This window comes from Phyllopteryx taeniolatus, chromosome 8 (assembly GCF_024500385.1).
Source record: "Phyllopteryx taeniolatus isolate TA_2022b chromosome 8, UOR_Ptae_1.2, whole genome shotgun sequence".
Lineage (NCBI taxonomy): Eukaryota > Metazoa > Chordata > Actinopteri > Syngnathiformes > Syngnathidae > Phyllopteryx > Phyllopteryx taeniolatus.
The window spans coordinates 7,635,001-7,662,744 of record NC_084509.1 but is presented as its reverse complement, the minus strand read 5'-3'; the positions used below and the strand labels follow the sequence as shown (position 1 = coordinate 7,662,744).

Sequence of the window (27,744 nt, the reverse complement as noted above, 5' to 3'; positions counted from 1 at the left end):
TGCAGTGCAGCAATCTTCCTTGCTGGAGCTTTATTAAAAAAAATAAAATAAAAAAAAACAGACATACACTCCCAATTAACTCAATTCCCTCTGTACAAAATAAATTAAAAAGACAATCGTATGTGCCATGTGCCACCTATTGGTTGACTAAGGATGAGGAAGAGGAGGTAACGCGAGGAGAGTGGATCAGCTGCAGGAACTCAGCGGTAAAGACGGCCTCAGCGCACTCCTCCATCACGTCCTGGAACTCAGCCGCAACGTCTGCTGCCGCATCCCACAGTAGTTCTTCCGCCAGGCTGCAGCAAAATAAAGGAGAAGATGGCAAACAACCACATCATCCCACATGAGGTAATATACATGGATTTCATCAACTCAGTGTTGGATTGATTGTATCACTAACATCGCTAAGATCTTTGAAAGGATTTTAGATGGATGACGTGACAATTGTTTGCTTTTAAAGGCTTTTCTGTTCTGTTGTGTGGTGGCGTCACGTTGTTAACCGATGACACACTAATTTGAAATTTTCATATACATATTCATATTTCATATTAAATTAGCAATTGAACATAAGTTTGGGGTGCTAGCTGTTGTGTTCATGTGAAAGTGCAACGGTATATGATAGCAATATAAGGTATAATACCAACTTCAACAAAGCAGTGTTTGAAAACTAAAGCAAGATGCGGTTTGTTGTTTTTCCTGAATTGTCATTTTGGAGGTGGGGAGATTTCGCACAACAGTGATGATATATAAAATATGTCTAAATACTGCCATTTTATAGTATAGTACATTCTTTTTCCACAACGCTATGCAGTAAATTTAGTCACCGCCACTGCCACTGACATCACATCAAGGAACGATTTTTGCAATGAAAAAGGGGCATTCCAAAGGCAATTACTTACTTACCAATTGCTTGAAAACAGATTGATATTAATGGAAATGACTGCTAGTTTCATTTTTTTCATTTGTCATAAAAATCAACTGAATTATGGACCATTTAGAACTCATAGGTCTTTAGATACTGCTTATACTTGCTCATCACTGCTTACAGTTTTCATTTATTACTTTGCTGCTGTAAAACCAGACCTAATAAAAGTGTATGTATTGTAATATATAATTATTAAAGACAAATCAACAATGGATTTGCCTTCAAGCTTCATGTGTGTAAAATAGCACGCCTAAAATGAGCTTTCACTGAGTTTATGCAACACCCTTGTTTGCCTGGGCCCCACGCCGAGGTGGGTGTTTGTGAATATTCATAGCATCAAAGAAATAAGCATGGAAACGAGTGTTTTATGTACAAGAGCAGAGGGCAGATGTGATATGCTGACATTGAAGTGCTTCTGCATATTAAACACAGATGTGTCTCTCCAAACATTAGCGCGGAGCTCGTAATAAGGCCTCACTGGTCTGTTTGCACTCCAACGCAAACACACGATAAAACAAAATGAAGAATCTCTGAGGGCATTTGTGTATTAGAAAAAAGGGAGTCGGGGTGGGAGTATTCGTCTGCACTGCAGCAACTGAAAATGTTTCTGTTGAGTATGTAAATAGGAGAGCGAGAGACTAAGAGAGAGAGAGAGAGAGAGAGAGAGAACCATAAAAAAAATCTGTGGCATCCTCCCTGGGTATGAGAACGCAGTGTCATCAACAAATACACCTGGCAGTGCAGTTTAGCGCGCGTCTAATTAGAAGTACCGCACACAGCATTTTCACTATGAGTGGGGAGGGAAAGTCTGAGAGAAAATATGCAAATATGAGTCTTAGGTTGGATTTACACTGCAGGGCCAAGTGTCTAATTCTGACTTCATGCTTTTGCCCCATTTTTTGGACTCTCTATATCCAAATTACACGTTCGTACTACCACAAGCATCAACACCGGACAGTGACAACACAGAATAAACCATAATAAATGAATAATAAACATTTTAAACATTTCATTGGCCTGGGCTGACTTTTTTTTATTAAATGTCCATAAACCTCTAATGTACAATTAACATCACATTTGATGTCTATATACCTCTAATGTACCCTTTACATAATATTGTGGATGTCGAGCAGAATCCTCACATCTCCAAAATCAGACATTTTCAGAAATTCAAATCATTGCACCTTGCTCAAGTTACCAAACACTGCATCATTCAAGTTGGTATAATACCATATATTGCTATCATATACCATTGACTACCAACATCAACACATCACCACCCCAAAATCATGTTTGATATCCAATTTAATACCCTAAAAAGTTGCTAATTTATTACGCTGTCATTTATTAAAATGGTACGAAACATCGCCAGCATGTTGCCAGCCATCCACGTCAAACTCTGCGCTCACGTCGACCCGTCTGCATGTAGCATCGAAGGACGAGACGTCGCTATAAATGCTTGGCCAACCCAAGATTATACAGAGACACGCACAGACACCGGGACACAGACCACTTGGAGCCAACCTGTTTTCCATATTTAAATTGGGGAAGATGAGCGATCCACTCAGAGCAAAGCTCTCATCAGAGACTATAAAAATAAAATGAACAAAGTGATAAAGGGGACCTTAAACATATTTGTTCTCAAGCAATATTCAAGACTTTAAATAGTTAATAATGAGGTAAAAATAACAGACGGCGAGGGCACAGCCCAATCTTATCGTTTTTTGCGAAAAAGTATGAAATTCACCACATTTGGACATATGAGGTTTCCACCCAAGAGTCGTTATTTGATTTCTATGGCTATGTTCACACTGCAGGTCAATTCAGATTTTTTTGCCCGATGTGACATGCATCTGATTTTTTCACGTCAATGTGAACAGCACAGTTCAGATTTTTTCATATCAGACCCAGGCCTCTTTCATGTGTGTATATAAATCGGATATGTTCAGTATGGACCCGCAACGGTGCGCATATCCGACCTACACGTCATCAAAAGGCAAAAAACGTCACAATTGTTCGACAAACCAGACACACCACAAAACAGCAAAGGCGGACAAAGCAGCAGAAAACAGTCAGTGGCGAAAACAAGAAGCTTTAGAACTGATAAATATATCATCACACGCCCCCCTGCAAGAGCCTGCCTCACACAACACATAAAACACAGACACTACAAAAAGTACTTTTTTCTAAATGTTTCATTTTTTGGGTGCTCAAATAAGTTACAATGTAATGAAAAAGTGAGTGGAAGAGGTGAAACAAACAAACAAAAAAATTATATTGGTGTGAATGCTTACCTATAGCGGGTGGGTCTGGAACGTATCAGGGGGGTTCACTGTATTATTAACTATGCATTTGTAAACATAAAAGCCTGCCCTTCTAATAAACACTTACCTCTGACCGATGCCTAACGCTTTCGACTCAGAGGCTTGCTACAAAGGCAATTGGGAGTCTTGTTACCTGTCTGCAATGGACCAGAAGTTGACATCAGCGCTGCCGCCCTCATGAGCCGCGTGGCGCAAGTATGCCTCGTAGTCTTCCCGGTAGTGTCGAATGCTTCTCAGCATGCCGCCCGACACGCTTAGGACCATCCTCGCCGCACCACTCTCCTTGGGACCAGGAAATATTGGCGGGCCGACTTCACGAGATGCCTCCTCCATCAGGCTGCTCTCGGAGAGGACTCTTTAGTGAGAGGAAACAAGAAGACGCTTGTGTGTCATCACCTTGAATGTTTAGACCAGGGATGGGTAAGCTTTTATGTTTAAGTGCCACTTTAGATTTTGAAAACTAACAGATGGGCCAGGTCATTTTTAGCTAAGGTATATCAAAAATATATATATTTATAAAAATGTAAAAATCTAATTTTTTAATAGAATAATAATTCATGCTCATCTAAATTGAATTATTAGTAATTAATTGAATTCAAATTAATACAAAAATTAGCAATGTTTTATTTGACTAATATAAGGTCTCAGGTCACGATGACAAATTTGGAAAGCGATGGTTTCCTGAGGGCTCAGCTGGGCATAGCTGAGCGCTTTCTAATCCTCCCGTATTCGAAAGGATCCGCCTGCTTCTTGTGCTCTCTGAGCTATATTTAGTGTTGCGGCAGTTCCCACACACACGCCTTTCTTGAGTACCACTTGTACTCTCAAAAAACTGACTTGTGGCTCAAAACATACCGGAACATTCTTCAACGGTGACATCACATACATTTTCCACCCACAAAATGGCAGGGGACTTTTGCTGGTTGTATTTTCACTTAAGAAAGAGTGGGAGCCTGCAGGGAGTGCATGGCGTAGATTCACAGTATGCAGTATGCAAGCTAATATATTAGGCCCGTTAGTAGTTATACCCATCTCACTGGTGGAGACGTCGCCAAAACTGCAGAGACTGATCAGTCAATTCATATTCAGATTTTTTGGGGTAGAGTACAGAGGTGTACCATGTTCCCACATCATGGCTAGCAGTATGCTTTTGGCAGTCAAACTCATTTGAAACCGAGTTTCAAAATATAATATACGGTAGATGTTTTGACAGAGGCTATTTCTAAAAAATAAAATAAAAAAATCTTCACTTTCCTTAAGCAACAATAGGAAAATGCAGGTCCCAGGGTGACAGAAGTTGAGAACCACTATCCTAGAATAGACTAGAAAGACTGGTGTCTTTCCAGTAATACAAAAACTATTTCAGCAAGTTTTGGACGATATTTTCAATGATAGACATTCATTACAGAGGGGGTGTAGTTCCACCAGAGAGAAGTCTCAAAGTTGACTCCAGTATGTCAAAGAAAGAAGAAGACTCAGCCAGCATGAAGACAAAGATAGCTTTGAGACAGGATAGCTCACGAAGGCCTGTTGAGCTTTGAAGAGTAGAAAAAAAAAATCAATGTGGATGTTAAAAAAATAAGGTGTGATCGTTTCAGCTTGGCACTCGCTGGCAGTCTTGACACTGACAAACACTTTAATGGATGGCAATCAATGATGTCCTAAAGTGATCGTGAGGAAGTAGAGAGCACATTGTCTGGAACTGGAGCCCCTCAAACAAGGGAGGTGACGGAATTATAAAAAAGGAAGAAAAAACACATGAAAGGTTTGGAATATTACTGAGTGGGTATTTCATCTTTCTATCGATTTTAATGGAAGACGCATAGGGTCAGCCAAGAAGGCGGCCTGACCGGCATCCGTGTCTGGACTCTTCACCATGGATAGATTAATCTTATTTGCACATGAAATCTCTCACGATTGTATCAGCGGCCATGTGGAGTCGTCTTTGTAGCATACTGCACGCGAGAAAAAGGACAGATTGGACAAACTAGACACATGGAACGCAGTATACAAAGTCATCTGACTAATACGGCAGCAGCTGACACACTAAACAATGTGCCACCTTGTGATCATAAACACAGTGAGTCGGAACAGGGTGCACAAAAATTACCTCAGACAAACAACCTGTTACACCCTGTCTAAAGATCACGTTGCCTGTTCAAATTGGTTGGTTAGTTGGTTGGTGGGTGGGTTGTTTGGTTGATAGATATGAAGGTTGGTTGGTGGGGATGAATATTGGTTGGTTGATGGGTACGAACGTTGAGTGGTTATGTTGTTTATACAGCACTTTGTTATAGTTGTGGCTGTCGTTAAAGTGCTCTAGAAATTGAGTAGAGATGGATATGTTAGTTAGTTGGTTGGTTGGTTGGTTGGTACAGACATTGGTTCGTTGGTTAGTTGTTTGCTCGGATGTTGGTTGATTCAAACTTTGGTTGCCTGGTTGGTACGAACATTGGCTACTGGTTTTGTTGGTGGTCTGTTTTTTGTTTTTTTATTCATTTACTTCAAGGATAGCCCCTTGAGATGTATCATCTCATTTCTCATTGTTCAGGTGTTTTGAATGTTCAGTTGGTTTGAATGTTTGGTTGGATTTTCAGGTGGTTAGTAAAAAAAAAAATAAAAAAAAGTTTATTTTTTTAGTTTGTACAAACTTTGGTTGGTTGATACCGTTTGTTGGTTGGTTGTTTGGTTTGTACCAACATTTGTTGGTTGTTCGGTTGGTAGTTCAGTTGAAAGGGTGTTGGTCGGTCGGTCGGTTGGTTGGTTTGTCGGTTGATAAAAACTTTGGTTGGTTGTTCAGTTCACTGGATCTTATGTCCATTTATAATGCAACAAAAAATTTATATTCTTCTTTAATTGGACATATTCATAAAACCTAACTTGAAGGAGAATGTTCAGCCATCGGTTTGTGACCTCAAGCTGAAGCGCACTCGGGTTCTGCAGCACAATAACAATCCAAAACACACCAGCAAGTCAACTACTGAATGGCTTAAAAAAAATAATAATAATAAATAATAATAATAATGAAGGTTTTGGAGTGGTTTAGTCAAAGTCTAGACTTGAATCCAATTGAAATGCAGTGGCATAACCTTAAAAAGGCCGTTCATGCTCAAAAACTCGAAATTTGTGATGAATTCAAACAATTCTGCAAAGAAAAGTCGGCCAAAATATCTCCACAGAGATGTGAAAGACTCATTGCCAGTTATAGAAAATGCTTGATTTCAGTTGTTGGTGCTGAGGGTGACCCAGCCAGTTACTAGGTTTGGGGGCCATTACTTTTTCCACACAGGGCCAGGTAACTGAATAGTTTAGTTTTTTTTTCTTTAATAAATGACATCATCATTTAAAAACCGCATTTTAAGTTCACTTGCATTATATTTGTCTGATATTTATATTTGTTTGATGACCTTAAACAAAGTGGGGAAATTATATCAAAATAAGAGAATTTGAGAAGGGGGCCAATACTTTTTCAATAAGTGTTTTCGGGGTTTGTTACCCTCATAAAAATAAAATAAAATACAAAATTTGGCAAAACATTTGTCGAAAAAAATACGCAAATAGGTGAATTCGCCCACAGACCACAAAGATGCTGGTGTCCACTGTTTGCCAAACGTCTAATCCAGTTTATATTTGACCACTAATGTGCTAATCTTAAATTATTACGTATTTTTGCTATTTGGACCTGCATAGAGTGACTCTCTAACATGGACGTAGAATAAAAGTCTCAATATAATTTAAAAAAAAAAAACACATTGGTTTTGTCATACGAGTGTCCAGGAAAGGCCCCTCTGACAGCTACTTCTGTTTGACCCAGTTTTGTATCCGCTTTGTCCATATTTGGGTAAGACCGCCGCCTTTCCTCTGATTGGTTGCCTCTGTGGAGAAGACCCAATTGTGATAGCACATGTGTTATGTTGACAGCGCTAGCTCGGGAGTGGAAAGGGAAGGTGGTGAGAAATTCGAATGACCTGATTACAGGCCTCTCGGCAGAAAAACGTCTATAACGCAGGAATGCATGTACAATTTTTAATTCATATTTCACATGTTTACTGGGGCACTACAGAGACAATATTATATCCCAAATACTACAAAAAGTTGGTTTGGCAAAATATGTCCCCTTTAAAGCAACTTGGAACCTCCAAAAGTCAACAACTGAACACTTTGTCCATCCATCGCACTCCTAATGATTCCCCGTGTTCAACTTATTTGCCTTCAAGGGAGCCTGGCACGCACTTCACTTGGTAAGCGCGAAGTCACTTGATGCACTTCACATGACTTGAGAGAACGTCTGCTCCTGTTCTCTAGTCAAAACAAGTGTCATCTATTTCAGTCAGTCCTTGTCAGACCTCTGAATGGGTTGGTGTTACTGCTAATGTTAATGTAGGAGCACTTAGGAGTGTACTGACAAGTGGTGGTACATAGAAGGGAACGTTAAATATCAAATACTTTGTAGCTGCATTTTAAACATTCCTTATAATAAGCCAATATATATTATGTATGTATTTATGCATTCTGTGGCCAGAAAAATCTTTTGTTTTTTACTTTTTGGGTTTATTTTGTACGCTTCTAACACTTGAAATCTGATACATTTTCTAGTGCATTGTGAACCATTCCTCTACAAAACTATTACGTCATGCTCAATAAAAATATGAAAACGTAATTGTGTATTAGTTTAAACAGATTCAGTTTATTCTTGTAAATTAGATGAAGATCAAACTACATTGTATGACTATTTTTGCAGTAAATGCAGTAGTGTAAGAAATTCCAAAGGGTTCACATACTTTTTCCTACCACTGTAGTTGTACTGTAGTAGTATTCCATTGATACCAGGACTATATAGTATTTAACTACTGTAAAGATTCCTTGTTAGTCAGAGCGATGGTGATAACAAAGATCTCTCTCTCTCTCTTTCTCTCTCTCTTTCTCTCTCTCTTTATCTCTCTCTCTCTCTCTCTCTCTCGGAAAAGCCCAAGGCAGTCAAGGATTTTTCTTTTGAGGCGACAGGGAAGGTATGCGCAAAGCAATTTTTTTTTCCTCTCTACGGAAGAAACGAGGCCTCCTCATAGGAGACCACTTACAGTGACACTTCACCAGGAACAAAACAGAGCGCTGCAGAAAAAAATTAATAATAAAATAAAATAAACACATTTCATTAAGTCTAGAGGCCTACTTATGGAAAATAGCCAGAGACCTCCTGTGGTCATTTGCACACAAGTCCATGTCTGTCCCCCAAGGTAAATCTACATTACTGTACTGTACCCTAGAGAGCTTATTGTTGTATTTGTGCTTTCTGTACTCAGCACATAAATCTTCTTGGATTCTAAAATTGCTGCATGGTCGAAATAAATGTAAAGAAAATACAAATGGCTGCAGAATATAGAAAAGGATAAGGTCAGAAAAAACCCACCCGGTCTCAACAGGTTCCTCCAGAACAATATCAGCAGCCGGAGCCTGCCTCAGGACCGGCCTGGTCAGTCTAATGGGCTGTGGAGAGCTTGGCCCCGAGCCCGGAACCTGGACCCGAGAGTCTGGGAAGCACATAGAGAGGGCGGAGGTGATGGAGGAGGTGAGAATGAGGAATGAATTGGATTGAATTACCACCATGGCATGAGCGCCACCTAGAGGAGATGTGAGGAAAATTAAGGGTGTACTCACACTAGGCCAAACTCCATGGATGACTTTTGAGGTACTTTGTTTATTTACAGTATATTGTGCCAAGTGGCGATTATCTTCAATAACTGGTGAGAGGAGTGATCACATTACACATACATTCCACCTGTCCAGGTGACCGACCTTGCCATGGACCTTTTTGACTGTAGTTATTTCAAGTGGTTATGTTTATTTCTAATGTGAAAGGTGGTGGTTATCATGGTTAACTGACAGAAGAATCCATTTCATTAATCAAATGACAAGTACATTGTATTGTTGCCAAAGTTCAAATATCAATCACTTTTTTTGACTGGATTATTCCTAGTCATTCTGTTTATTTCTATGGTGCAACTGGTGGTTCTCATGAAAACTGGTGAGACGCATTAATCACATGACATGTATGTTACACATGCACATGTGCTTGTGCGTGACTGATGTGAACTTCACTCTGTGGATTATTTCTCGTCATTTTGTTTATTTATATTGTGCACAGTGGCAGTTATCATGAATAAAGATGATTCTGATTCTGATAACTGGCAAGGAACAAATATATTACAGTAATTGTATGACATGGCTCCATTGCCAAACCGTGTCGGCCCATGGCACACTTCCCGGAGGAGGGGAAGTGTACCGATCTTGAGCACGCATCAGAGCAAATCAAACTAGCCAACTTGACTTTAGGTGTCAAGTGGTCCTAACCGCAGCCCAAATAGTCCAGGTTGAGCTAACGCTAATTGCCTCAGCTTGCAGTTAATGGAGCATTAATATGCTTGTGTGTGATGAGATGAAGAGTACCTGCTAACTGATCCCACTGAAGACCGTCTGAGTATGCGATCGAGGCAACCCGTCTCCTCACTTGCTCCTGGTCCCTCTGCTCGGAACACACTCGGTAACATGCTGAAACTCTCCGCCACAAGCATTGCAGCGTTTCCACAGCGATTGTCACCTGTATCTCCTCCATGCGCTCTAGCATTCCCTCCAGGGTGGGGGCTTGCAGAACTCGCTGCGCTGCCTCCTCCAAGAGGTCTTCCGGAAGGGCCTCGCCCGCCTGTTCAGCTCTCTCAGGAACCTAAGGAACGTAAATCATTAGGGCACCTTAAGGGAATTGAATTTAAGTGTGTCACAGGCTTGTTTAATTGTCCAGCTAAGAATAGTCTTTGGAGTTCACCCTCATTGCAGCCTGCCCCGACAGCTTATTCCTCAGCGACAAGATGCTCCTGCTCCAGGACTCGCCGAGATGCTGAGGTAAACACACAAATGAAGATAAACGGCACTTGAAACGTTGTCACTAAAGCCCCAAAAAGGCACCTAGAGATGCCGTACCACTAAATTATGAATCAGAATGAGTCACAGCAAGCCGCAGATACTGGCTAATATGCCCCCTGAGGAGCTGTAGGCAGAAAGGGGAGAGGATGTCAGACCAAATCCGACACATACTGCTGTCAAATTCAGTCGTCAGCCATGTTTTTTGTCGTTTTCCATCCGACTGCCTTTGAGGTTCAGCTGCAGTTTACGGGCACGTTTTTGACTTGCAAGGAAAAAGTTTGGTTATTGGAATGTTAGTTTGTTTGTTAATAAAATAGAGCATCTGCCGTGAACCCCATGCATACTTTTTGCTTTACATGCATTTGATTTGGTTGAAAAATAGCGACGGTATTACGCGCGATTCAAATATTTTGTGTCGTGTTTTTTTTTTTGTTGCTGCAGGAGAACATTAGTGCAACTCCTGCTCTTCAATCACACAGCCAATTTATTCACGCATAAAAGCAGACAAGTCAGCCGTTAAATCAAGATCGATGTTGCTGCCACCACCTCTTGAATATAGATATGCTCGCTTTGTGTATTATACGAATAAAAGGGGATATATCATTAAAAAATTACTTTTGATAGGTTGATTACAAAACAGTTCTTTGGAGTGCCTGTCCCCCTATCAAGTGTGAAATTAAAGAACCAAGTAACTCTTCTTGCTTCTGAAACTGTTCTTCAACAGTTAAGTTGATACTTCCTCCTATTCCTTTTTGAAGAAGAAGAAGAATCACCTTTTATTGTCATGAACATGCATGCATGCACACGAAATTTGTTCTCTGCATTTAACCCATCACAGTGAACACGTACACGTTAGTGGAACACACTGGAGCAGGGGGCAGCTGAAGCGCCCGGGGAGCATTTCGGGGTATCAGTTTCTTGCTCAAAGACACCACAGCTGTAAGTCTGGGGGAGGTTGGCGGATGGTCCAGTCGGGGTCTTGAACCTAGGTCCCCCATGGTGGCAGGTGATGATCTTAACTATTGGGCCACGGCTGCATGTGAATGGTCAGATATGTGGAAGTAGGCAACCTATTTCCTGTTTGTGTTGATTATTTCTTTTTTTTTTTTTTTTTTTTAAACTACATTGGGTTTTTTTGTATTTGCTGATACTCTAGGTTATTTTTTTTTACTGTATTGTATTATTCTTTCAAAGTATTGTACTTTTATTTTACGCATTTTCAAAATAAATTTACCAATAAACCAATGGGGCTAATTTACATAATAACCACTCAAACGAAGTTTCACTGCCCATGACATGACCTAGGCTGGGGAAACTGCTTGCCAATGTGTCCATGTTCTACAAAAATGCTTTCGTTGTCTTGGACGCTTGCTTGTTTTCCATAATTAGCTCTGCGAACACGGGCACATGCCGGCAGCAACAACCCAGCCCACTCGTGGTCAATCTAACGAAAGGCGGGCTTGCCATTGGCCCAGCAGTATGTGTGGCGTGATGATGGCTGGCTCAATACATGACAGATCCACTCCTAAATTTCACCAGTGCATGAAATATACTGTAAAAATATAGCTACAATCCATAATCCTTGGGCTGTTGTGATGAACACATGCCCCAGATGTGTTATTAAGACACCTGGGAACTGTCCCAACCTTGGCCTCATCAAGAAGCGGACGGATTTTGTCTCGGGCCTGCTGCTCAGCTCTCTCAGCCCATTGAGTCGGCGAGACAACCTCGGCCCTGTCGACCAAAACAGCTCATTAGTTTCATTTGTATCCGGTTGCGAACGAATGCTTTCTCGCACCAAGGACGCAATTAGGACGGATCTCCATGCATCCTCCCGCTGCCTTCAACCGTACCTCAGTCGTTGAACGTGTTCAGCCTCCTCTCGAGTCAGCTGGTTAAGGTCTTCTAGTCGCTGCGCGGTCGTCTTGTCCAACCAGGCGCCTCTACGGTGAATAATATTTCACATTAATAATATTGACAAATCCCATTCAGGGTATCAGTGACTGCATCAGGAAAAGTGTGACCATGGATCCACAGAACAGGAAATGAAACTAACATTGGAAAGGATCTGGCTGCTCATTAAAATGTGGGAAATTTTATTAGCGCTATTAAATATCAATTACACACATTTGACCAAGTAGCATGTAGCATAATGGCTAATGACAAGTGTGAAAATTCCGAGAGCACATTTTTACTTCATTATTTTCATCATAAAACAGCTGAATAGTTTTACTTTATTTATGTTTTTACAGTTTGTTTTTACATTTTCCTTTCTACAAATGTTTTGTAATGTCATCAGAAAGTGTGACGATAACCACAGAACACGATATAGCACTCACACAGGAAAGCCTTTGGTTGCTCAATACAACCAACACCAATTAATTTGACGAAGAAGATGCCAACATAATTTGCATGTAGGATGACCAGAGATGCATGCCAATAAATAGCACATTTTTACAGCTCTAAAAAAACTTTCCCTTTCTGTCTGTCGGGTGTGAGTTGTTTTACTGTATTTTACTTTGATATACATATATTGGTTAGCTTCTCTTTATAGTTGACTGTTGAAATATAATTTAAAACACTGCACAGATTTTCATAGACTAACTATTCTTTGGGAGGCTCAATTGTGGTAATGAGGTTTTGATTAAATAAACATATGTGGAGCAGAAAAGCCGGCTGCGAATTAATCCCCCACAAAAACAAATGACCTCGATTTAGAACTGGGAGAATGGTGAGATTAATTTATAGTGGAGGCTAGAAAAATAACTTTGATTTGAGAGCGATGCTTGGGACTTCTCAGTAAGACAAATCTGACATGGGTTGGAAATACCTCGGCGAATACAAATGAGGCGCGTTTATTCCAGATTTGTTCTCTTTTGCCCCGACTTCTGCTTTAAAAACCCGACTCAAACCTGTGTATATAGTCAATACAGACATACTGTTTCAGTTTCCGTTAAGCATGAAAGAGATGACTAAGATTGACGTTACCTTAATGCCTCATTCTGAGCTTGTCGCATCTTTTCAGAGTTTAGGTGGGCGTCGTTGCTGAATCCCACGGACACTTTTGGAGGGCTCAAGGATGAGGACGGCTTGGCGGGAGATGAGAGGCACCTGGGCTCTGATGTCGTCTTGTGACAAGAGCTGTGGAGACCACAGCAATGTTTATTAATCCCATCTTGAAGCAACTGAGCCAAAATGCTGTCAAAACAAGACCATTACATCAGCTCATATAAAATAACCCGAAAATCGCCACTACAAACCACAATTCTTCGCATTTAAGCATAGTTCATCTGTCTAGTACTGTGGTTCAAATTTGGTAGCATTTGTACAAAATCCCTAGTAGGAGTTCATTTCTAAAGGACCTCTGAAAATGGCCAACATGACCCTAAAACATCCGCTTCAAACTAAAACTGCAGACTTCCTGTGTGTTTTAATGCATGGCTTCTTGAGGCTTTTCTGGAGATCTATTTGGCATTTGCACCACATGCTAGAGCCCAAATTAATAAAAAATATTTTAAAAGTACAGATTCGTCATTAATTCTACTAATTGACCTAAATGTAATCAAAGGTCCACTACAATATTTCATTACAATTATTTCTGTTCCTCACTTGACAGGGAGAAATTATGTACTGGTGGGGTCTATTTTGAACACCCACGTTAACTAAAAGATATTTTTGCACCCTCCTACATAGTTCTCCCCAAAAAATACAATAATGTGCATATGCTGAATATAGACAAAAAGGAAAAGCTGCCCTATAGATCACTTCAATAACCCCCTGAGAGCGTAAGTATAACTTCAACACTACACAGACTCCATAATTGTCACATAAGAGAAGAAAAGGGGCTCACCGTGGCGGAGAAAGAGAGTGTGACGACGCCGGTATCCACGGCACCGTCGACTCCCTGTGAGGAAGCTGATTGACTCTGAGGCGAGAGGACACTGTGGGCTCCTTGAAATGTGCATCCTGCTCTCCAAGATTGCCCTACCAGCACATAAACCATTTCATACCCAGCGTGTCAGCGTGGGATAATTGTAGTGTTTACAATTCCAACAAATACCTTCACATTTGTAGCCTGGTGCTCTTTTTTGCCAGGGGAGTTTCTCTTGTGCTGCTGTGGCACCCTCTGCAGGTTACCCAGCCTGTCTGGTCCTTGCCGCTTCTGCATCGCCATCCTCCGAGCTGCCAACATAAAGGGTTAACAATCAACGGGGTGCCTACATAAATTTGGGGACCTAAATTAAGTAACAGCAGGAGGACCTTTTAAAGAACTGCTGGGGATAGCAAAAGTTGAAACTTAAAAAAAAATAATAATAAATAAATAATTTTTCAAAAGTAGTACAATTTGAAGTTCGACCAAAATATTCTGGGAAATGTGGCCTCAAAAGTCAAACCATTCAACAAGTCAGCAAATTATGTGAGACTTCAGCTCCGTGAGGATCTAAAGCAGTGTTTCCCAACCTTTACTGAGGCAAGGTACACATTTCCCTAGACAAATCTTACAGCACTCCACCAAACAAAAATGTCACCAAAAGTAGTCATAAATTCAATTACATTTAAAAACGCTATTAAAGCCCCAGCCATGTGACCAATTTTGACACACCACAGACAAGAGTGTTGTCAACAAGTCTGCCAAATTTGAATGAATTATAAAAAATAAAAATAAATTTTTTTTTAAATTACAAATAAAATTGCCAAGTTTATAAAATGAGGCTCCCAAGTCATGAAAAATACAGCCCGCCCTCTCGCTGCAGGACTGTGTGAGAATGTCCATTGAATGCGCTCCGAGGAACCTTCAGCTGTTAATCAAAAACACGTCTGTGGCTCTGTGTGGCTCACGCAGCCACAAACCGACGGTCGCTCTGTCTATTACGCAGTTAACATACTCTGATGTGTCGCTGTTATGTGAACACACACGACACAAAACCAAGTGAGGCGGCGACTTATTGGACAAGCAGACAACGTACTGGCGAGCTCGCTGCACTGCCAGTTAGATCAATAGCTCACGAGCTAGCAGACATAACAAACAGTTATTCTTTCCCTGAAATGTCTCCGTTGTGAGGGCCCACACGGGACGCGGCTGTGGTGAGTTGGACGGACCTTAACAGCAGTGTAGTGGACTGCGGGCGGCTAACTAACTAGCCAATGGCGTAGGACGGCGGAACGGTCGGGTCGCCACGGCCTTGCTCCGATCGCCGTGCGTGGGTGTATAAGGCAGAGACGCAGTAGCCCAAGGAACACAACACACTTCAGGGAAGATGTTTTTTTTCAGGTTGTAAGCATAGCTTGATGGCCAACTGCACACTGTAGTGGTAGAAATAGGCCAAGTTATTCAATATTAATAAGGATGTAGCAGTTGCACCAAATAGCCACTGCATGGAATGAAGGTGCTTGGTACTTAAATAGTGGGGGAGGGGTGACTCATGCGAGAGGCCTGGTTGTGTCATTTGGCCTCATTTTAGTTAGCCCCATCCAAAAAATCCTGTCAACTGAGAAGCTTAAAATGTTTTTAATGCAATATCTCAGCAATTCAGTACTAAATTGTTCTAAGATTTTGCATGTTTTCAGCACTTACCTTAAAACATATTTAATGTACTTAGAAAAAAAAACACAAAAATGACTCTGGGTCTTTAAATAATACAGATGTCAGTAAAGAAATTTCAATCCATTAAGTTATTAAAAACTACATTAAATATTTTAAAACGCCATTAAATAAATAAAAATGCCATTTAATCATAAAATAACTAAAAATGTTAGTAAATTGTTAAATAAATTGTAGAAGTTATCATTTATTTGCTTAGCTTGCATTAGTATAATGGACGATTTTAGATGTCTCGCCTTCAAAAAGAAGACTCAGCATCATCCGATGGAAGGGCGCCTGGACCAAGGACGTGATCGGATGTGGTCGGGTCGTGACAGGTGTTGGTCCAATATTTTGTGTCGTGTCTTATTGTTTAGAATACTATGTCTGGGAAAAACCCTCTTATTATCAAATATTTTCTTATTGCTTAGAACATTATGATTTGTAAATCCCTCCTATTTCAAATAAATGCAGGAGCGAGGGGGGGGGGATTGTTTAGAGCGTGTTGAGAGGCTGTGATCTGAACAATCTCCCATACGCTCTCCTCATGAGAAAAAGAAACCAGTGTCTTCATTCCTTTTGTGTCTATTTTTTATAATGTTGGGTAAGATAAATCCAACATAAATAAATGCCATAACATTATTAAAATAAGTAAATGGGCATTAAATAAACTACGTGATAAAACAAATACAAATTATATTGCACAATTTAAAATGCTATTAAATGAATAAAAATGCAATGAAAGAATTTGAAATTAGGTCATGACAAAGGATTAATGCTGAATATAATTGTTACATAGTACATTTAATAATTAACAATAATAATGATTTTAGTGTTTTATTAATTATTTTATATTAGATTTAATTTATTGAATTAAATTAGCCCTTATATTTATTTAATTTTGGCACACAGCTGCATGTGCATATATTCTTTAAGTTCTCACCATGGCTACTTCTCAGTGGATTGGTGCCTTTAGGGAGTCTGCGAGCCCCGCCGCTTCCCTTAGGTGCTCTCGTGGACTGCTTCCTTTGCTGATGACAAGCTCGGTCTTGCATGGCTTGCAGTGTCTTGTGTTTGCTGATGGCATAGTCCAAAATCTAAGGGGAGAGACAAACATCAGGTATTATGTGACACCATCATTTCATAAGTCCATCTTTCCCCTCACCTCTAACTTGCTCAGGATGTCTGCAGCTGTCTCGGGCAAAGGCGAGCCTGGCTCCACCTGTAACCTGGCTGAGCACAGAGAGAGCTGGCAAATGAGCCGGCTCAGTTCTCCACAATACGACGGGAGCTTGCTGTTATACTGATCGGCCAGCTGGTGGGTGACCACCTGCAAGGTCTTCAGCATGCCACGATGGACACCTCCAAGACGCTGGATGGCTGTGGACTATGGAATTAAGAACAGAAAGCCAATCCGTAACTCTTGGGAATCATCTTTTTATCAATACTTTTGTTCAAAAATGATATGCCGAGACACTAATGGGACAGTAACCCTAACATTAAATCCACCATCAACAACAAACAAGCCGTCAAACTGAAATTCTAAAATAACATAACAGAAAATGTGTATTTCTTTGGGGGGGTTGCACTGCATGTTTGCAATAAACACTCCATAAAAACAAGAATATAGCAATTTATAAATAATAAAACAAATAAAAAAATTACTCAATATTATCATATAATAGGCGCTGAACGATCGATTAATCGATGACGTCACTGATATTCTATTTCACCTGTCAAATCGCTATGCCGGCTCATTCATGCAATCACATTTAGACACAAAACTAACACCTATTCACGAAACGCAACTGCAGGTTCGCTACTGAACATAGTATATAGTAGTGTGTGTGTGTGTGTGTGTGTGTGTATATATATATATATATATATATATATATATATTTTTTTTTTTTTTTTTTTTTTTTTTTTATTATAGAAGGAGAGAAAGCTTTGCAATAATGGATTGTAGGAAACCTTCAGTTGTGTTTTGTGGATTGCTGCACCAGTTTTATAGATAGGACTGTCTGTGCAGATTTAGGCTGTTCGTCGGCTAGTATTAGCAGATGCCTTATCAGATGAGCATTTATAGCACTTGTGTTCATGTTATATTTGAGGAGGGACTCGCATATTTTGCAAGTGACCGTATTACAGGTCTAATTTTTTGTAAAATATTTCAACATGCTTGAGGCACCACTTGCTGCGCGGCTTTCAGCGAGGCATCCATGTTGTTAATGCCAAAACATATAGCCTTGTTATGTACTGTAATAATTAGTTGAAATTGAGAAATTCAAAAGTATGAACAGTAAACGATGACTATTTTCATGGCAGATGCTAATAGTTCTGTTTAGATTCCTCTTAAAACATACCTTTTTATTATCCCACATGTCTTGGTTGTGCAGCTTCTCTATATACTGTTGTATTTCTTTAACCTAAAGAAAAAAAGAAACAAAGAAATGTTATTCTAGGGGCCGAAAATTAGCTTTTGGACTTCATGAATGGCCAAACTGAAGTACTTGCTGTTGGAGACAGTAGATGCTCCGCGCCGAGCGCTCAGACTGCTTCTGCCAGCGCACCTCCAACTTCTTCCGCTCGCCAGGTTCAAGCTGGTCGTCCTCATTGTGCTCATTATTAACACACGAGGTGACTCTGTCAGACAGTTTCTCTACTTGCCGGAGGTAGCTTTCCACCTCGGCGTCAAGCTTGTACATTTCGTGGCCTAAGAGATTCCGCTGGGCCACGGTCCCCTGTGGCTTCGGGATAGGATCTTTTGTCCACGACAACTTGGAAGCAATGGGAGGCGTTTTGGAAACATTATCTGCGCTTTTCTTGGCAGCTGAGGCCTCACTTGAATTGGATGTTCTGCCCTGTGAACAAAGAAATCACTTAGTCATTGATTTGACTCAGTCATTTGTAATGAGACAGTAAAACACAAAGGACCGACCGACTCTACTTGAAATGTGCTGGTCTTGGTCACTTTTGACTCCATTTTCATTGTCATTTAGTTTATTTCAATTGAGAAAGGTGTTTGTTTTTTGACTTTTTTTTTTTACTAGTTGGGTTGTAAATCAGTGATTTCCAACCAGGGTGATCATGACAGGTAGCGCGGGAAATTATCCAACTGACCTTTTTGTTTAGTGGTGTGCTGTGATATTGTTCTTACATAAAATGGGGGCGTTGGCTAAATAAAGGCTGTGAAACACTGGGGTAATTATTGATTGTTTGTAGTTCAGTGCAGCCACCATTTTTGTTTATTTTGGCAGTCACGTAACGGCTTTGTGAGTGAGCTGCATTGAGGGGCATTTAGTAAATACAAGTGAATGTGTTTAACTCTGGGGCTCGAAAAAAAAAATTTCTTTGAGGAGCAGTTTTGCTCATCATTTTTTTCATTTCAGGACCAATCTGCAATTTTTTGCAGGTTTATCGCACAGAGACCCTAAGCAGGGGTTTTATTAAACAATATAAATATGACAATATAATAGGAGCTGCATGGAGGGCTGCAGTTACCGAATATTTTATGACTCAAGTATCCTCTAAAACCCTCTTCTGTTTGGGTACATAACCCATTTCACCCGTTATTCCTCTCTGACCATGTTTGCCACGTTTTTCACCTACCTGACTCAAAGTGTAGCCACTTACAAATCAGATGGTAGTATACTGGCCATATGTCACACAATGAATACACGGAGCAAAACTTTTAAGCACCCTGTATGTAAGTAACGTCAGTGTTGGCAAAGTTCTTTTTCTACGCGAACTACTTCAAAAGGTTCAATTCACCGTTCCAAAAATGAACTAGTTCATAGTTTTGTTTTTTTCTCTCAATATGTTGCTGACAGGTTAGTACCCTCAAAATACTGGCATTCCATTCCCCCCATGTTTCCACCCATGCAATCCACACTAGTAGCCAGCTGCAGCTTTCACCCTACAATCTCAAAAACATGAGTAAGACTTGTTGCTAGGTCTTTTTTTTTTTTTTTTTGAGGAATTAAAACAAAAATGGGACTTTTGTCATCAATGTGCAAACAAAAACACGCAACACAGTATGACAGGAACAATGGTGAAAGGACATTGATAACGTTGCGTTCCTAGACTATATTAACAAAATATTTTATCCTATCTAGTGTTATATTACAAAATTAAATAAATTCCATTTCATGACAGTGTCATCATGCTGTCATAAAATGGAATTTATTTTGTGATCGTACGGTGTTTTAACTAAAGCATTCTGATACAAATACAGTAATTTTCCTGGTAATCCATTTTTACAATAATGTATTAGAAAATAACACATTCCTTTAAGCTGTGTCCCTGAATGCACCTCGCAAACCCACCAGCTGCTATGTAAACATGAACGGCGGCAGCGGCCGCAATGAATCGGTTGCCAAATACTGTTTTTATGATAAACTAAGACGCCGAGAATGACCCCCGGCATCCTCAGACATATGAAGGCTCATATAGTTATGAATTCTGACTTGCAAATAGCAAGACCGCTTAATTCGAGCCTTGAATTCTCATGTACAGTATTATAAAACAGATTACTGAGGGGATTAACATATGTACTCAAATTCTTTAGTTAACATACTATCATAGAGTTGCAATGGTTCATTTTGTTTTGTTTATGAGATGTATTATGTTAAGGCCTTTTCACACTGCACTTGCTCACTGTGAAAGGCCCCCGCGTCAAAGCGCAACGACGATGGCAACGGGGGTGCGACTATCCCATATTTGGAAGTGGTGACTTCCAAGTGGAGGCTTTCCCCGCTGAGTGGACCGCAACTCGGCAATATGTATTTGTCACTGTTGGAAAAGAAAGCCCCAACTTTGCTTATTTTAAGGAGGAAGGGACACAGCAGCAAAAAATAAATAAATAAAATAAACATTAAGAAAAAAAAAAGGAACGAATATTCATTCATTCATCTTCCACACCACTTATCCTCACCAGGGTCGCGGCCATGCTAGAGCCTATCCCAGCTGACTCTGGGCGAGAGGCGGAGTACACCCTGAACTGTTCGCACATATAAACAAACAACCATTCACCACTCACATTCACAACTACGGACAATGTAGAATCTTCAATTAAACTACCATGCATGTTTTGGGGATGTGGGAGAAAACCCGGAGTTCCGAGAGAAAACCCACGCGGGCACGGGGAGAACATACAACAAACAAACTCCCCACAGGCAAGGCCTGATTTGAACCCGGGTCCTCAGAACTGTGAGGCAGAACCAGTCATGCAGATGTGCTAACCAGTAATCCACCGTGCCGCCGGAATGGGAATATCCCATACTAATTTCACGGCAGCATCTCGGGAGTCTTAACTCGTTCGTGAGCTTTCGAGTTCCACAAAGAGCGCTTCGACGCATGTTCCAGGCTGAGCAGGAAGCTTTGAAAGGGAGTTTGAAAGCCTCCCACAGAGACGTCTCGGTATAGTATTTTTCTATTGGCCCAAAGTTTGGGATAGTGGGACGGCGCAATTATTATGCCTTCCTCAATTTCCCCCTTGCCATTTACAGTTCAAGTTCGCCAAAGTAGCACTAAGAAATCACTCCGCCAGCCCCTCTCCCATTGGAGGAGTTTCCTGACGTCACCATCTTGGCGCTACAGTATAGAAGATTTTTCTTTCCGAGAACGTGACGCTCACCATCAGATCCAGCGGGATGCTTCACAACGAGCTGCTGTCCCCTCAGCACATACACAATGAATGGGAAAGTCGAGGGCGTCAGACGCCTTGCCAAGTGCAATGTGAAAAGGCTTTTACTGTTGTCAGGCAGAGCTGCGAGGAACACAGTTAACTCCTTTTACATAGTGCCCCCAAGTGATCAGACTGAGACACCACATAACTAAGATGCCTTGTGTTACAGGCTATTTTGGATGTTAAAATGTCAGTAAAGACAAGTTTGACACTAAGAAGTGTTATGTTGGAATGAAACATACTCGTATGTTCAAGAAAAGCTTGTTTTGTGTTTTTGAACAATATTTGATTAAAATAACACACATTTGATCATTGCAAGACAATGGCATCATCAAGTAGCATCAGTACTTGGCATCGGCGAGTACTCAAATGCAAGTACTCTTATTCGGTATAAAAAAAAGTGGTACCGGTGCATCCCTATCGTTGATAATTGATGAGAGGAGCAACGACGTACTTTGCACAAGAATGTGCCTGTGATTTTTTTTTAACTCTATGGATTAAATAAAATAAAAGTGTAGCGAGTACCTGTACAATTGCGCTGTCTGAGTGTTCTAGCCCCTCATTTTGTAACTTGAATATCTCCTGTTTGAGGAGACACTGCTGATCTGGTTTATCCGTTGTCTTGTGGATGGTATGTCTCGTCAACGGGGGTCGAGGATTGTGCAACCTGCACGCTATGGGGGGCTTCTTGGCTGTGTCCTGTGGTTGTCTGGCTCCAAGTTGATTTACCTCTGGATTCAGGCCCTGTAAAGAAAGAATTTACATGGGACCTACAGTCAGATGAACTGGATTTAAGCATAATAAACCAAATAAAATGCTGGTACTAATTACCTTTTTTAGACTTTCCAGCTCATTCTGACGTTTGCAGACCTCCCGCCTTAAGAGATGCTGCTGGTCCACACTTGCAGCCGGCCTTGATGAGGTGGGCAGGCGGCCAATTTGCTTGGAAGCCACGGGACGCTTCCTGGGAGCTGGGTGTTTGGATCCAGGTCTCGTCAGTCTCTCCTTCAGACTTAATTCGGCAGTCATCTTCAATGAAGAAGAAGAAATTTCAGAGTCACTGATTGGACAAGGTCACATGATTTACAGTCAACTTATTCTAGGGAATAAAACTAGCAAAAAACATGAGCAATTGAAGCCCTCCGCTCCCAAAATGATTATAATTGCATCTACAGAACAGTGGTACATCATTTAATTTGTTCCGTGACCAAGATCGTAACTCAATTTATTCATAAATCAAACCAATTTTTCCCATTGAAAAGTATCCAAATACCATTAATACATTCCAATCCCCCAATAAACCCACATTTTTTTATTGTTTGTAAAAGAATAATTGTACTGTGTTGTATAAAAACATACCTAATAAAAACCTAATAAAAGAGAATGTGAAGAAATAAACTGGTTTTGTAAAGTGGCGCTTGGTACTTACTGCATATAGTGTAGTGTACATAATGTAGTATCCATTTATTAGAAGTACTGTATGTCTTCAAAGTGTGGCCAAGTGAGTGACATCAGGAGTTGGAGTCGGGTTGGCGGGCTAGTCTGCGTGTGAGCATCTCTGGTCATGAGTCGGCAGCCTACTGCCATCCTTTCTGATTGTTCTCATTTTGTAGTTGTGTCTTTGACTGTTTTTCCCATTCAACAAAATGCCGAAAGTGCTCCTCGCCCACATGCGAGGGCATAGCAGTTTTTTTATGTTTATTGAATGTGTGCATTGTACGCACACATTCACATGTGGTGGAGACTCTCCATAACTTCTACTAACAATCCAGGCTAAACTGCTCCTTCCCTCCTTGTCTCTCAGTTGAGTTGTATCTTTCAACATAATTGTTTGACACCTATTACTATTCCCCTATTTAGCAAGGGCTTTAGCACCATCTTGTGGCATATTAGGGTGTAACAAAAACAAACAAAAAAGTAGGTTTTCAGCAAATAACTACGGAGCCCCAGACATGACATGAGGGGAAAAAAACTATTTTGTGCGCAACTACTACTACATTGTGCGCATGAACAACTACTTTGTGTGCACAAACTACTATAATAAACTATTTTGTGCGCACAAAGTACTACTTTGTGCAAACGAACTACCACTTTTTGTGCGCACGAAATAGTTATTCTATACGTACGAAGTAGTTGTTTGTGCTCAGGAAATAGTTACAGCGTGTGCACGAAGTCCATACTGGACAGGAGGGTAAGCAAATCGAGCACACCCTCTCAAGGCAGAGTTGCAGTGCCAACAAACACACAAAGAGTAGTCTACTACTCGCTGTAACAAAGTAGCAAACATAGACCCAATCAAATAACTGCCTAAATGTAGAATAATAAGATATTGACTAGAACATGATAAGAAAATAAACTTAACCTGAAGCCATCGCACGTGTCTTGCAGTTGCGGCTGCGTCGTTTGTAACAAGGCCGTAAAAGTGCGCTCAATTTGGTTTCCCTCCAGTCCAGTACGGAGCCACGGCTTCTTCATGCGCACGCAGTAACTACTTCACCCGCACGAACAATTACTTCGTGCGCACGCTGTAACTATTTTGTGCGCACGAAGAAGTAGTTTGTGCGCACAAATTAGTAGCTAGTAATTTTTTTTTTACGTCATGTCTGGGGCTCTGTAAATAACAGGACAGGTTCCACAGAAAAAACGCAAATAGGTGAATCAGTGAATAGTGAACCATGAGTAGGGTAGAGTTGACTGTACACTGTTTATCCAAATTGATTACCTGAGGCAGTATCATATTGCAAATGTCCAACACGGAAGCGTCTTCCGAGGGGTCCGCAGACGACCTGCACATAGCCTGGAAACGGCTCCGCCTCAGATCCCTCTTGACTAGGTCTACTGCAGCTTGCAGCTTCTCCTCAGAGAGACTGCTGAAGCTGACAGAGCTTTTCACGCTGCCGTCTGCTTCCTTCCGTCGCTCGCCAGGCGGCAGGGGAAGCAGCTTCTCGATGACGATGGCGGCTGGAGGACCGACGGCCGTGGCACGATTCCTGAAGCTGGCGGGCACAGCTTCGTTGAACAACAGCTGCGATAAAGGAGACATCGCATGAAAAATTGACATTTTAATGTTTGTGTAGTTATGTGTCTTCCCACCCATCAAGGTTGAAATTAAACAACCAAGTAAATCTTTAGTTATCTGCCTATTTGTGAAAATGTGATGAGGCCTGGCGCACTGTGGGAGACAGACCCATGCCTAAAACGAGCCAATTTCACCACAGCAAGAAAAAAATGTCTATAATTCTTGATGTTTGGGGTATTGGACAAAAACAAGCCACAGATATGTTATTGAGACATGGGCCTGCAAAGGGGTGGAAATTTTGTTTAAAATTTCCAGATAGTTTCAAGTAAACTTAAATGGGAAGTTAACAGAAGACATCTGTACGATATACAGTGCTGTGAAAAAGTATTGGCCCCCTTCTCAAATTCTTATATTTTTGTATAGTTTCCCTACTTTAGTGTTTAAGATCATTAAACACATGTAAATATCTGACAAACATAACCCAAGTGAACTTAATATGCTATTTTTAAATGGTAATTTCATTTATTAAGGAAAAATAATAATTCAGTTCCCGGGCCCTGTGTGGAAAAAGCAATTACCCCCCTTGTTAACTCATGAATTAATTGTGGCTAATCACAATTTTTGGTCAATTTTCACTGATCACACCAAAGCCTGACCTGACCTGTTCAATCAAGAAATCACTTAAACAGAACCTGTCCCGACAAAATGAAGTCGGACAAAAGATCTAAAAAAGCTGCAACAAAATGACACAATCCATAGACATTCCATAACTGTCGAGAAATAAAGTAATTTACATTTATCAGTCTGCGATTGGATGGCAACCAGTTCAGGGTGTACCCTGCCTCTTGCCCGAAGATAGCTGGGATAGGCTCCAGCACGCTCGCGACCCAAGTGAGGATAAGCGGTACGGAAAATGGATTTACATTTATCAGTCTGGAAAGGGTTACAAAGGTCATTTGTAAAGTTTTAGGATTCCAGCGACCCATAGGGAGAGACATTATCCTTCCAACGGAAGCCACTCCTTAGTAAAAGGCACATGGCAACCCGCCTGGAGTTTGCCAAAAGGCATCTGAAGGACTCTCAGACCATGAGAAAGAAAAATATGTGGTCTGATGAGAAAGATTTAACTCTTTGGCATAAATGCCAATGTTTGAAGAAAAACATTGGGAGACTAGTCAGGATTGAGGGAAAGATGAATGCAGCAATGTACAGAAACATCTTGGATGCAAACCTGCTCGAGAGTGCTCGAGAGTGCTCAAGACCTAAGATTACCTTCCAACAGGACCCTAAGCACACAGCCAAAACAATGGAGGAGTGGCTTCAGGGCAACTCTGTGAATGTTCTTGAGTGGCCCAGCCAGAGCCCAGAATTGAATCCGATCGAACATCTCTGGAGCGATCTGAAAATAGCTGTGCACCGACTCTTCCCATCCAACCTGATGTAGCTTGAGGTGCTGCAAAGGCGAAAATGCCCAAAGATAGGTGTGCCAAGTTTGTGGCATCCTATTCAAAAAGACTTGCAGCTGTAATTACTGCCAACGGTGCATCAACAAAGTATTGAGCAAAGGCTGTAAATACTTACAGTATGTACAAGTGATGTCTTAGTTTTTTATTCTTAATTAATTTGAAAACTGGCGGCACGGTGGCCGACTGGTTAGAGCGTCAGCCTCACAGTTCTGAGGACCCGGGTTCAATCCCTGGCCCCGCCTGTGTGGAGTTTGCATGTTCTCCCCGTGCCTGCGTGGGTTTTCTCCGGGTACTCCGGTTTCCTCCCACATCCCAAAAACATGCATTAATTGGAGACTCTAAATTGCCCGTAGGCATGACTGTGAGTGCGAATGGTTGTTTGTTCGTATGTGCCCTGCGATTGGCTGGCAACCAGTTCAGGGTGTACCCCGCCTCCTGCCCGATGACAGCTGGGATAGGCTCCAGCACGCCCGCGACCCTAGTGAGGAGAAGCGGCTCAGAAAATGGATGGATGGAATTTGAAAACTTTTTTTTTTTTTTTTTTTTTACACATTGTCTATATGGGGTGTTGTGTGTAGAGTTTTGAGGAAAATAAATGAATTTATTCCGTTTTGGGAAGAGGCTGTAACATAACTAAAAGTGAAACGCTGTGAATACTTTCCAGATGCACTGTATATTAAATCGACTTGTATCCTCCTTTTGAGACTACAACATGCAAGTACTAGTTCCTGATGGGAACAATTACATAAGTGTGCAGCACTAATATCCAATCAAAACACACATACAAAGTTAGTAAAATAAATTAATTATTGTGAGAACAAGCTTTAATTAGTCATTCTAGTGAACTCGACCAGTAATTCCCAACCACTGTGCCAGAGCTTCAGGTGTGCTGATTGAAATTATACAATTTCACTGAAAATTATTGATTTTCTACAAATACTATATATTTGATCATCTATGCCAGCAACTTACAGTGACAAGTAGAACAATTAAGATACATTATTAACCAGGGTATCATCCTGATGTCATTCATAAAGCAGAATTATTCATGGCACTTACACACCGAGAAAATAAATTTGTGGATAAATTGAATGGAGATCATCACTATTTCAGTATATTTATTTTTGTGACATTTTTCTAATGTGCTGAAATGCCTTGGCGCAATACAGGGGAGAAACACTCGTTGAACTACACAACAGGACGGAAATGAAGTCCAGTTACCTTGGTTTGAGAAGTCCCAGTGGTTAAATAGCCACTGTTGTGGGTGTTTCTGTTTGAAGCCAAAACAACCCATTCCTTACCACTTGTTTGTTGTCCAAATGAAATCATGGCCCCGCTTATTGTTTAAAAACTAATGGACACCATGTTGTCTCCAATTTGTGTCAAACTAGCTAACATCGACTTTCTATGTAAGTTTACGTCCATCAAATACCTCCGAACCAAATTGATGTCGTTACAAAATCCAAATATGTATAAATTGTGTATTATAGCAGCGATATACAGTATTTAAAATGCTATCATTATTTAACGTTACCCGAACTAAACGGTGAATTTAAACTGTCGCCGCCATGACAACAAATCCCCGCTGATAGGAAATATGCAGTACGGAAAGAGAAAGAGATCAAATGCTACCAGATTTGCCTTTTCTGAACAACAAGCACTCAATATTTATGAAATAACTTGTATTTGGGTTAAATAGTACAAAGTACGGCCATGACGTCAAAAATGACAGACTTACAAAATAGCGATTAAGGGCAGTGTTTTACACCGGATTTGCTCACGTAAATATTTTCTCCAGTATCTTACTGTGCCAAATGTTACTTCAATG

General features: G+C 40.8%; 1 protein-coding gene across 2 annotated transcripts; it reads right to left on the bottom strand.

The window, feature by feature from the left end:
• kiaa0753 (KIAA0753 ortholog) lies at positions 1-27,625 on the bottom strand. Of its 2 annotated transcripts, XM_061782317.1 has the most exons (19): positions 27,138-27,625; positions 24,154-24,456; positions 22,263-22,460; positions 21,957-22,175; positions 18,256-18,606; positions 18,109-18,171; positions 16,911-17,132; positions 16,689-16,842; positions 14,225-14,346; positions 14,015-14,148; positions 13,153-13,305; positions 12,018-12,107; positions 11,811-11,898; positions 10,067-10,138; positions 9,845-9,967; positions 9,694-9,769; positions 8,657-8,777; positions 3,383-3,604; positions 1-296 (listed from the first exon to the last, which is right to left on the bottom strand). In XM_061782317.1, exons 1-19 carry the CDS (start codon positions 27,243-27,245, stop codon positions 137-139), a joined length of 2,979 nt encoding a protein of 992 aa, XP_061638301.1. In that variant the 5' UTR covers positions 27,246-27,625; the 3' UTR covers positions 1-136. The 2 variants fall into 2 exon arrangements, with proteins under 2 accessions (XP_061638301.1, XP_061638302.1); XM_061782318.1 differs by lacking the exon at positions 16,911-17,132.
• Between the last annotated feature and the right edge of the window lie 119 nt (positions 27,626-27,744).

Excerpts from the sequence above, each read along its gene's own strand:
- kiaa0753 (XM_061782317.1), bottom strand. The coding sequence starts at position 27,245 with ATGATTTCATTTGGACAACAAACAAGTGGTAAGGAATGGGTTGTTTTG. Across the intron at positions 22,176-22,262 it reads AGCTGGAAAGTCTAAAAAAG|GGCCTGAATCCAGAGGTAAA; the intron begins GTAATTAGTACC and ends CTTTCTTTACAG. Across the intron at positions 16,843-16,910 it reads ACATCCTGAGCAAGTTAGAG|ATTTTGGACTATGCCATCAG; the intron begins GTGAGGGGAAAG and ends CTCTCCCCTTAG.